General features: G+C 40.3%; 1 protein-coding gene across 1 annotated transcript; it reads right to left on the bottom strand.

Annotated features, from left to right (window-relative positions):
- Window positions 1-9,309: 9,309 nt before the first annotated feature.
- On the bottom strand, window positions 9,310-12,095 carry fbxl22 (F-box and leucine-rich repeat protein 22). The gene is made up of 2 exons (XM_079568202.1): window positions 11,669-12,095; window positions 9,310-9,684 (listed from the first exon to the last, which is right to left on the bottom strand). The coding sequence occupies exons 1-2, from the start codon at window positions 12,004-12,006 to the stop codon at window positions 9,336-9,338; spliced, it is 687 nt and encodes a 228-aa protein (XP_079424328.1). The 5' UTR covers window positions 12,007-12,095; the 3' UTR covers window positions 9,310-9,335.
- Between the last annotated feature and the right edge of the window lie 556 nt (window positions 12,096-12,651).

Here is a 12,651-nt window from a genome sequence, read left to right as displayed (position 1 = left end):
ATGGCCAAAAAAAATGCAATTTTGAGAAACTGTGGGGAAAAAACGAGAAGAAAAATGGGGGAAAATTTGGGGGGGAAATTGGAAAAGTGTTTTTTTTGCCCTTTTGTAATAAAAGGAAGTTTCTTGGTTATTTCACGTCAAACGAATGATACAAATGCAAAAGAAATTAAACAGATGGAAAATGAATAAATTACCATAAAGGATCTGTTTTATGGTAACAATTTTAGCATATGTATTGGAAAAAGTATCGTTCAGGTATTGGTATCGAAAACCAAGTATCGTTAAAAGTACCAGTATAAAAAAATGTAGCGGCGCCCAGCCCTACCCAGAGGAAAGAAAATCCCAATTTGAGATCTTAATATTGTTTCAGTTCTTTCTCCTAGACCATTTTGAGCAGTGTTTAAGACCAAAGTGAGCTCATGGCTTATTGCTCCTGTTTCTTGTTTTTGTCTCTTGAGCAACAGACTGTGCAAAAGCTCAGGTCAGACTCCAGTGTAGATTTGAAAGAGATCTAAATTTGTTCTTTATCAAAACTCAAGCTGTCTCCACATTGGTGTCTTCACTTTGTCTTAAGTTTAGAAACCAGAGATTTCACTTCCAACTGAATCAGGTCTCATTCCAGGCTCTTTCTGTGTTTCAAAAATTGCCCTTTACAGACAATAAAAACCCAAGAAAAAAAAAAACGGTAAAAAAAAAAAATTGTTACCTGATTCCTAAATAAAGATTTGTATTTATCATGAATAACAATTTTTTCTATGCTCAACACCATACTTTCAATGTCTCTCTTTGGTTTGACTCAAGTCATATTTGACCAAATATATATATATATATATATATATATATATATATATATATATATATATATATATATATATATATATATATATAAAATTTAATTAATATTTTTTTATTTTATTATTTATTTATTATTACTATAGTTTATTTATGCTGTGAATTTGTCATTGTCTAGCCTATGCATTTGGGGAGGTAAATAAATATAATGGAATTGCATGGATGCTATATTATTATACATGGTAGTAATTTATAAATAATAATCTTTTTTTTTTTCTTTTCAAACAAACGGTTCGCGTTCGCAGCTTGAACAAGGATGAGCTACAAAGTCATTGGTTAGCGCCAATTTTTCAAATTCACTATCAGTCCTGTAATTGGCTAGGAGCCTTGTCGCTCACTGTTGCTGAGCTCTGATTGGTTGATTTGTCCAAAGTGGCTGGTGGTCAGTGGCACCGTGCAGCAGCGCACGGAATACAGCAAAACTACTAATAATCCTGATGGAAAATATTATCCACCAACTACAACATTGAAGGTAAGACCAAGTTTCATTTCTGTTTAGCCTTCCTATTATTTACTGTGGCTTGATTTCCCTACCAGGCGCTGCGAGTGCAGCAAAAAAAGTTGCGTAAGCTATGTTGTATTATAGCACTATGCTAACTAAACGGGCATCGTTTTACTGACTAACTCTCTCCCAATATGGGCATGCCATATAGCGTTGGAAAGCACAGAACCTCCCGAGTTATGTCGTCGTATTAATTTAACTCCCAGAACGACTTTTTTTCGCCGCGATCGCGGCTATGCTAGCCTTAGCTGTTAGCAATGTTGTTAGCTTTGTGTGCACAAGCTGTAATGAGGAATCGGATTTTACATTTCTTTGTGGAGAGTGGAGACATGAATGTATTATTTGTTAAGATTAGGAATATATTCTCATAATAATTATTATAATCCTATAAAGCAACGATATTTGTATCAGAACAGTATGTGTTTTAACTTTGCACTTCTCACTAAATATGCCTGCAGCTAACTTTGCTTGATGGTTCTGCAAGGAAACAAGAGGATGGGGAGAAGAGGGAGACACTCCCACATACACCCTGAAATGTAAGTTCACTCTCATTCATTTATGCATAATATTAGGCAATGTCTTCAGAACTGTCTGGCTACAAACTCTTTTTGCTATTTTGCTGTCTCCTTATGAAAATGGTATTAAGACATCCTGTTCAATATATGCACTTAGAATCAGTTTGAGAAATAAATTAAATTATTAGTTATTACAAGACAAACCTGATTTAACACTGTGACGTTATTTGATATTGCTAAATAAACCTAACCTTTACCTAGCGGTAACCTAATCAAAATCATTTCCCAAACTTTAATTGTTTCTATACTTAAGCGTTTTCCAACGCCTGGCCCTTAACCAGTAGAATTTGTCCATATCAAATGCATGTGACAGCAAAATAGCTGAGAAGCGTCCCATGGCATTGTAGACACTTCTATAATATTAATATTTTTACTCTTGAGTTTGCATTTACTATAGGTCATATTCTTTTTTTCCTGTTTTGATTTTCAGATCTGATTGCCATGTCCTATACCAGCCTCATGCACGGCCCTCTGAACTCAGAGACATCCACCGTTCTCTACTATACCCCAGGCTCCTGCTATCCCTCAGCCAAGTGGGAGAGTTGACCAACTAGAGGAGTTTCGACAAAAAGTAAGTAGTATTTATCATTTAACATTATGCTTTTTATTTACAGTATAGGCTATGCCTCATTTACTTATTACTTTGTATGGTATTTTCCTTAAACATAATCGTGGCTGAAATACATGACCTGAACTTTTCCTCCTGTTTTTCTGTGTTGCAGGTTGTGTACAGCTGGAGGCAGGACACAGATTTTGCCCAATACCATGCGACCAGCTTAATTACAGGCACTTCAAAAGTGAGTTTTTGATTAGAGTAGGCATGTGACACCAGTGGTTTTAAATCCGCATGCAGCTCTTCAGCTCTCATCTTGTGGCTTTTGGTTATATCTGGGGAAGAGGTCTGGTGACTTAAATGATTGACTGAAATGATGCATGGCTGCATTTCCTTGCAGATACCGATTTAATATTTTCCAGTTGATATTGCAGACTACATGGTTCTTCTTACACATTAAAACATATTTAAAAAAAAAAAATATATATATATATATATATATATATATATATATTTAATATTTCATTGCTGCAGAGTCTTGTCCAAAGACCCACTGTACTTTACTGGCTTTCAACTCAGAGTTTTGTAGTTTATTATAGCGTTTACTCCAATTGTGTTATTTATATATTTTTAAAAGTTTATGCTTATTTCTTTTGGTAGTTGCACTGTTTTAAGTGTGTTATTTGGATGTAGTATATTATGTTTCTCTTGTAAACAGACTACAGTTTGTATATGTAATTGGAACTTTTGGCAAGTGTATGGCAATGTTTGATCCTTAACCTTAATAGGACGGTCCGCAATGAAATGATGACAGTCATTAAACATTAAATGTTTTTGTTTGTGTTGCAGCAGAAGAATGAAGAAGGGGACAAATGGACACCAAGCAGATGTTGCCACCGATCATCTTAACAAATCAAGATTGAACCCCAATGTGATGACAACAGAACATCCCCAAAAACCTTGAACTGTTTCCAGAAGGTGAACAAATCAGCAACTTTCCTGGACTAATGGACTATTACCTTTGGGCAATACTGAAAAAGTCCAGAAGGATAAAAGCTTGAAGTCAAGACACAGGACCTTTACATAATCTAACATCATCTGTGGGATCTTCAGCACGGGTGCCCAAGGGCAGCCTTTTTTATTACTTGGGTGTCACAAATTGTTAGAAATGGAACTTGTTACTTTAATAATTCTACTCGATTGAACTCTTGTTAGACAGCTGACATTAAAGTTCAACCTTGAACCATTTAATGTTTTACCAGTTCCTCCAGGAGTAATCCGCTATTTTCTTTGCTTCTTCCCTGCAAATACTATTTCCTATCAGTAGAAATCCATTTTACTTGGTATTATTGGCATGTGCCAATAATATATATTTTTTTCCTCTAGGGTTCAAACAGGGAAGAAAAGTTAGATTCATTGCAACTTTTGGAAAAATGTCCTGTGAAATCAGGCACATACTATATCCTACAACAATAACAAAAAAGGCCTGCAAAATCCTGGAGGGACTGTTTTACTGCTTTGACCATATGCTGTAGCTGCTCACACTTCAATAGGTGGCCTTCGATGAAAATGTTTTTATTTATGTATGCTAATATTTGTTGTGTCGCATAAATTAAATAAATGTATATTTAGCTTTTTAAGTGAGATTGAATCTTTATTTCTCCATTATGGCTTGTTTAGAAGCTTTAGGAGCCATAAAACCTTTCTCCCTGGTGTCTCAAGTGGGTCTCACCTCTAGTCTCATTCGTTTCTCCCTGGTGTCTCAAGTGGGTCTCACCTCTAGTCTCATTTGTTTCTCCTAAAATTCACTAGGAGCAATAGAGGAGAATCTCATTTTCGTCTCTTGAGCTTAAAAATAGCCACATTTGAGCAGCAAATTTTTCCTCTGGGTATGGACGACTGAGAGCTTGCAGTGTTACACATTTTTTCCAATTTGCTGAATCTGACTGCGACCATTGACATAGCAATAACCTTTCATTTCTGTTGCCCTAATGTTTTTCTTTATTTGCTTCGTGAATTAGGAGCTGCATCACCAATGAAAATACCATTCTGAGGCGTATGAAATGTCTTACTCCCTAACTCCCTCTTCCCTTACATGCCCTGTATAGATCCTTACATGCTCCCTCACGTACCGCCTTCCAGCTCGCTGTGCGCCTGCATCCTGTCGTTACCGGCTCATATTTCACTCCAGGGAAAGGCATTGTGCACATTGTCCTGAAAAACCACACGATACTGCACTTGCATTACTTTTAAGATGATTAACTCGGAGCTCACTGTTCATTAATCTGAGCTGCAAAATTTTAACTTGCCTGCACTCACGGCTTTGTAGTTTCTTCTTTCCCTTTTAGAGCTTCTATCATTTTTGTTACTTCCAATGAGGAAAAGAAAGAGCTATGCTTTTCATTATTGAGTTGGACATATCCACTACATCCAAGCAAGGCAAGTTTGTTTTTGTAAAGCGCAATTCGTACACCAAGTACAAGTGCAAGAACAAGAAGTATGTGTTTCAGTGCATGTTATTACACTTTAAAGGCAAAATAAAGGCCCAAATTACAAAGAGTTTAGAGAAATAACCAATATAATTAGATATGATTGATTGCCAAAGTGATATACAATTATTTTCTACTTCATGAGTAGCCACAGCAGGTTTAAAATGACTGCTATACAAATCACTTAGCCTGCTCTGCCTGGTGGATATGCTTATGTTTAGGCCGCTGTTATATTCATGTTAAGCTCAGCAGTGATGAATGATTGAATATACAGTACTACAGCGTGTCTGCACTAGTCTATGGTTCACATAAGGTCTCTGTCTAATCAGAGCCAGCGACTGTGGAACAGATGTAACCGCAGCCTGCCTCCATTTAACATTCCACTGCGCTATAAGATCGCTCAGATGCAATCCTGCGAGTGGAAAATCTGTAGAAATACACACTCTCTGCCTTCAAGTGTAGTGGAAATGATGCCTTAGTAAAACCAGAATGCCAGAGCTATAGAGCTCAGGATGGAGCATTGGCAGAAATCAGCCATGCTGGGGGTATCTATACAAAAGCTAGACATTGGAAATTCCAACCGATGTGTAAGTTGAAAGTAATGTATAAAGAGGAAAAAGAGGCAATTAAAGTTAAAAATTAAACCGTGGTAATTTGGAGTCCTCATGTCCATCTGTCAGGAAATGATTTTACGAAAATAATAAAGAGACTAGATGCAAGTTGGTCATTTTTATACTCACTACTGCCACCTCAGGTCTTACGCGTAACTGCTGGTTCTATATTAAGCTCGTGCATGACGGCACTTCGGACCCGGAGTAACACCTTTTTGAGTGGCAGTGCAGGATTTTAGAGGCAGGAAAATACTTAGTTTTAATATTTTTGACTCCGTATAGTCCCTTTAACATGAATTTTAACCACAAAAGCACTGCTGGACAGATTTCATTTTTTATCCATCCATCCATCCATCCATCCATTTTCTTCCACCTGTCCATTGCTGGGTCATGGGGACAGCCGTACGAGCTGCCCAAATCACATTGCACCAGCCTCTTATGGCTCCTCTGGCAGGTGGTGGGTCCTGTTGGTCTCTCAAAAGGGGCTTCTGAACCGCTCTTTGTCTAACCCGTCACTTAGGACCTGGTTGCCATGGGAGACCCTACCAGGTGCACGAAGCCCCTGACAACATAGCCCCTAGTATCATTCAGGTGCTCAAACCCCTCCACCACATTAAGGTGGCAGCTCCAGGAGGGAATAGAATTTCTCATATTCTTACTGTTTATTTTTTCATTATTTTTCTCTTTTTTTTCTCTCTTGTGTTTATTCTGGCTTTCTTTAAAGGTGCACTATGCAACCTTGTAATGTAAACAGACCAACAAATGGATGATTACTTACCATCCCCATGGCCTGTTGGAAGCAGCAGGATCAATTGTTTTTTTAGGTTTTCACTGCTGATTGAACCGTATCCATGGTTACATATACATTTCATTCCGATAACCTACCAGAAGCCCTAAACAAACGGAAATAAATCCTGAAGCATCATAGGAGCCACCGGGATGGAAAGCAATATTAACTTTTTCTTTTACATTTAATTTTTTTTTTTTAATGATAGCCAGTATTTAGCGTACTGTGCACTTTGAACCTGTACAGCACTTGATGACTGTTTAGAAAGTGTGCTTTATAAATAAACTTGCCCTTGACCTTGCCCTTGACCTATATGGTGCCAAGTGATCGAGTAGCCTAGCGCTTGCAGAGGTGGGTCAGCAGCAGTAAAGTAATTTGCTAATTTTTCCACTCAAGCAGCATTCTCTCATTTACATCAGATTTGGGGCTCACGTATGGGGCTCGTGTATAATACTGCCGTTTTCATATGGTAAATTTGGTGCAATAAACCCCCAGAAAGCTACTTGCTAATTTCCAGCTTGCACTCGCTATTTGAACCTATTTTCCAACATATTTTCCTATTAGCATCGCCGAACATGGATGTTAGATCTGTGGCACAGGTAAGAGTATCCAATTAGTTTTAAAATGGACCCCCACTGCACGACCGTCAGAGCTATGATATGAGTTACAACAGGTTACCATGGCAACACCCTCTCAAGAGTTTTATTATAGATCCGTGTTGCAAACATCGTCCATATGTTTCAATTTGGTTCATGAGGCTCTGATAGCGATGACGATGAATGTGTGCATCCATATGACTAAAATGTCCAGACATCTTCGACGATAAATAAAACAAATACTTCCAGTGACACAGTTTTCTGGTAGGTTTGTGATCTTGAACGTCCTGAGTGGAAGTTTTGGTCTATTTACTTTAGTTGCGTGTGTGTGTGTGTGTGTGTGTAGGTTGGAGCAGCATGGGAGGTCAGGACTGAGCGAGCCTGTGTGTCCCTGAGTCAGACTTGAGTTTATGTTCTGCTAGACTCCCTGATCACAGCTGCCTCCAGTTAAAAACATGCACAGACCAGGCGAGTGCTCCCGAGGACACGTCTGGGCAACAGGTCTTTCTTCTTTCCATTTTGAGCTTTTGTGGCTTTGTCAACGTCAAAAACGGTAGTGTTGCTGAATTTGCTTGGATGACATGTATATTTATGCAACGAGTTCAGGAACAAACTGATCTACAGCCTTGTCAGCGTACAGAAATGGCAAAAATATGACTGTGACAAATGGAACGCATCTGCCGACTTTGTATGTATGGTCTGAATACCTTAAGGAAAAGAAAAGTGAAATAAAAGTGGTCTGAAAACTTTCTGAATCCCCTGTATGTTAGTGTCATGTTGCAAATAGTGGTGCTCAAAAGCCACTTTATGCTTTGGACACTTCATACATTCTCTTCATCATTGTCCAAACGTGTTCACTATAAAAACGTCAACTACTAATGCAATAAAATGGTAAATGACTTCAAAAGACCCAGACAAGCCTCATTATTCATGTTGGGGCACGTTTTTATACTATAGTCGGATATCCTGCACGGGGAAACCACCTGGGAACTCTTTTGGACTCTTCTGGCATGAGATCAATGTAAAGCCATCCATCCATTTTCTTCCGCTTTATCCAGGGCCGGGTCGCAGAGGCAGCGATGCCCAGACTTCCTGATCCACGCACACCTTCTCCAGCTGTTCTGGGAGCATTCCGAGGTCACACCAAGCCAGCTCAGAGACATAGTCCCTCCAGCATGTCCTGGGTCTTCCACGAGGCCTCCTCCCAACAGGACATGCCTGGAACACCTCCCGAGGGAGGCGACCAGGAAGCATCCGAAGCAGATGCCTGAGTCGCCACGTTAGCTGGCTTCTTTTGACGTCAAGGAGCAGCGGCTCTTCTCTGAGCTCCTCCTGAGTGACTGACCTCCCCCTATCTCTAAGGGTGCGCCCAACCACCCTGCAAAGGACATTCATTTTTAACCGTGTTCATGATCATCTTATCTTGTTTTAAAAAATCTGACTCTTGTTTTCCTCTTAAAAATAAATAAATGTACCTAATTTTTGTTTGTTTACATGAAAGTAGTGGCTACAACTTACAACCACCGCTGATCAATTACTGCAAAGATGAGGAAGACTGAAAATAAAAAAAAACAATACCTAGACAATACTAGACAATAATTTCTATAAAAAACTGCATTGAACTGCTTGGATTAAGTGTCTGTCACCCTCTGCTGGCAACTGTGGGTAGTAGACCGAACATACGATGAGCACTGCTAATAGTAATGGCGCTAACAGATAGATGAATGAGCTTACTGCTTTGAATCGACTGCTATTTCCAAGTCTAACCTATGCTTCAATCAGGATTTTAGATTTAGACGCCTTGGTGTTGGTATTTAATGTTTTCCAATCAGAACCGCTTTTTCCTATACGAAGACTACACACGTTGTTATCGCAACAGGCTCTGGATTTTTGCTAAGGGCCCCAGAAAGGCCAGCACCGGCTCTGTTTCCAACTTAAAAACTTTTTACAGTGCTTTGAAAATGCCTGGATGGACAAAAGCTGTCCTTTTCGTCCACTGATGTTTGCCTAATTACTTCAACAATGATTTAACACAACTACCACATCAAATTAGCGCTATGTGACTCAGAGTGCTGCTTTACTGACTTGTAGCCTATTTTCTGAAACTAGAGAACCAACCAATTCTTGCAAATACTTTATTCATGAAAACAAACCGTAAAAAATAATTATCTTCAAGTCAATAAATAATTCAGTGTTACTAAAGAGTTCCAGTTCATTTATGTTTGGTCCCAATTTCTCATAGAACAGTTCGATAAGGCCAACTTTTGTCAATGCTTGGGATTTATCTCAGAAATTCAGCAAACAAGCGCAAAATGGAGAAAAGCACTGATTTAAGCAGACTGATATCACTCTGAAGAGGCTCTTTTGTGCTTAGGAGAACAGTCGGACCTTCTGCAGAGTTTTCCTAATGTTCTCTCTCTCCTCAGGATGGCTGTCTGGGATCATGCGCGCGCTCCTCTCGGCCTTCAGCCTCAGTTCGGGCCGGCTCTCGCGCACACGCTGCAGTCCGCTCTGGGAGACGTTTCTGCAGAAGTCCACCCTGACCTCTTCCAGATTGGATCCATAAGTCACCACTCCCTCCAGCACAGAGTCCGTGATCTGCACACAGTTCTCCAGGAAGAGGCAGCGCAGGCGGGGACAGCTCTGGAGCACAGAGAGGACGTCCTGATCCGAGATGTGCGCACAGCCTGACAGGCTCAGCAGCAGGAGGTTAGGACACCTGTGGGCGAGAGGGGACAGTCAGAGGCTGCAGGAGAAAGGTCACACCTGAATAATACTAGCTATACTGAATACTAGCTTTTGACAAATAAATATTCCATGTGTAATAGGTCCTTTTCCCTAAGATGAAGTAGCATTTTAAAAATGTAAGATGTTTCATATTAACTGCGCAGCCTCCTCTCGGTACTCCGGGTTCCTCCGGGTTTTCCCTACCACTAAAAACATGTACGATTGGCCAAGATGAATAAGAGTGTATTAGAGAGTGCACATGGGGGACGACGGATGGAAATTAGCCCAAGGCTACAATCCGATGTAGCTTGTTTACATGCATGAGACCCATTTATGTTCATTAACATGCACTGTCCTGAACAAATAAAATAAATATAATAGATGCCACAAGGCTGGATTTGATAAGTCAGAAGATCATAATTATTAACTCAAGTAATTTAAAATAAAGTGAATAATAAGCGCAATTGTATAGGACACTGGTAATCTATAGGGTAAGTGGCCTGATCAAACCTTGCTTGGGATCTGGAGATACTAAGCTGTGAGAAAGTACTGTATCCTAAAGTTATTATCATAAATTTGTAGAGAATGTCTCTTATTATTACACTAGTTTAAGGACCTTGAAGAACATTTTAGACAAGCATACTGTGGGATGTTTTGTGTTTTTCATCCTGGGCCATAATGATATCTGAAAACACAAGCATATGGTTTGATTTTTCTCAGAAACAGAAGCACAGGCTCAGTGTGTGCTACACAGTTTTTTGCTAAGTCTTCCTTTAGTGACACCATGACCTCCGTATAATCCACGTCAGGTTACTGAAAACTTAATAATTCATGCCGTATGTTCATCTAACATTACAGAACAAAATATCCTGTGTCCTTTAGAAATGGACAACATGAACTGAACACAGGCCGTGCAGAATGTTCCTGTTGAAGATTCTTTGTTGATTCAATGTGGACAAGTGTATACAGTCTCATGTAAGGTCATTCTTCATAACAGTCCGTTGGTTGATAGTATGTAGTGGTGGTGGTATTTTGACTTGTGTGGGGCCCACCTGTCTGTGCTGCACAGCTGCTTCCTCATTCAAACACAGACGTCACGTGAGGTCTGCCCCGCCCCCTGTCACACTTCTAAAGTTGCTCAGTTTATCTCTGAGTGCTCTGTGCATGTAAACATACCGACTGTGTGACTGTGCTGAGGCTCCGGGGTTTGTCGTATTCACAGCGAGTTCTAGTTCGGACTAGTTTCACTCTGACGTATGAAATTCCACAATTCCGTTAGTCCATGAACTGATTTATCAGCACAAGTAACCACTGCATTCTTGCCTTTCAAATTGGAGGCATGACGCAGATTTAAAGACAACTATGTTTTACTGTATAAACATATTCGGGAAAATGTTAACAGTATCGGAGTGGATGTGTATTAAAGTAATGGAGAAAACCACAGGCGACGCAAAGAAACCGCTGTTGAAAGCAGGGCACTTTCAAGCGCAACATGTGTTATTAGTACACAGAGGTTTGTCCTTTGTTGATCCAACAAAAGGTCAGCATCGACTGCAGGGGTCACTAAGCATGAAACACTCCCACATAACTGTATTAGTGAAGCTGCATTACACCTATTGCAGCTCACAAGTGTCTGTTACTGATCTCAAAACACTGCCCAATGACGAGGTTTTATTCTTCTGCTTATTCCTTTGAGTTTTTGCCTCTTGTTTAATCATTGTATTTGGCGCAAATAATGCCTGGTTATTTATTTTTACACAAATAGCTCAAATAAACGAAGTGAACAATGACCACATTAGAACATAACAGACTATAAAACCCTTTTCATTTATAATGTCATTTACACTTGTTCTCCAGGTACCATGGCTTGTTTTTACAATAAAAGATAAACGTGTTCACTCAGTATCTAGTAAATGCGCCTCTTAAAATAGAGCATGCTGTGAGATAAGGACGTGGTGACACAGTGTCGAACTCACTTGTGGCAGACTTGCTGGAGAAAGTCTGTGACCAGGCCCTGGTGTTTGCTGCAAATGTCCTTCTGAAAAGAGCTCTTGAGCCAGTCCTCGATGTTGCAGACCTGTTGCACTCGGCTGGAGTGCCAGCTGATGGTCAGGTACCGCAGAGAGGGCCCAAGGATGAAGTTGTCTTGCCTGAGCTGACTCGGAGAGCTGAAGTGGAGCCGTGTCCACAGACATGGGTCCAGAAAGACTTCCCTGAGGCGCACGCAGGTCTGGGACAGCCTGCTGCGGTTGTCCTTGTCCAGGAAGGAGAAAAGGTGCAGCAGGCACTGTTGGTTGAGTTGGGTGAGATGCATACTGACCGGTATGGGCTGATGATCAGTGACACAGCCACAATGAGCCTGCAGCCTGTATTGTGTGGCCTGGATACATGATGCCTCCTCAAGCACATGCTGCAGGCCTGCACATATAAGGCCACACTCCAACGCTATTTTGGGAAGACAACTGTTAGCGTAGTCAAAGATGGAGTTGTTTGAGCCATCCTCTCCCTTTCCATCTGTCTCTGCTCAACAGGCGAGAGGCCAGATGTTCACACAGCACTGGCCTACTTCTGACCTAGGCTTCCGAACACCTCCACGGACTTTGGATCATTGTTTTCTCTTCTGTCTTAATATGGAGCAAGTCAAACACAGTCAAAGCATTACACACTAACAACAAGTGCATGACTTTGTATGTCAACATGCATCAATGAACTCATTCTAGCTACTGAATTCAATGTGACACATCATCCACGTGTAATAATATCTGAGAAAATCCATCTGTTAGTTCTATCACAGCCTGTGTTATCTTTTTTAGTTCCTCAGGCATTCTGCAGCCCGAGGGGGTTACTGATAATATGCAAAGGCCCTGTCTGTAAATAGACTTTCGTTCAACACCATAAGACACAAAAAAAGCCTCTGCAGAACTTTCTTAACAATCCACTCATCTTTTCAGCTTTAGGG

The sequence above is a fragment of the Gobius niger genome, assembly GCF_951799975.1.
Source record: "Gobius niger genome assembly, chromosome: 12".
Taxonomy (NCBI): Eukaryota; Metazoa; Chordata; class Actinopteri; order Gobiiformes; family Gobiidae; genus Gobius; species Gobius niger.
Note: the sequence above shows the minus strand (reverse complement) of the source record. Positions and strands in the feature narration are given on the sequence as shown.

What these genes read in the sequence shown, in the direction of transcription:
- fbxl22 (XM_079568202.1), bottom strand. Translation starts at nt 12,006, where the DNA reads ATGCATCTCACCCAACTCAACCAACAGTGCCTGCTGCACCTTTTCTCC. An exon ending in CTCCAGCAAGTCTGCCACAA is followed by an intron (nt 9,685 to 11,668) that starts GTGAGTTCGACA and finishes TCTCGCCCACAG; the next exon opens with GTGTCCTAACCTCCTGCTGC.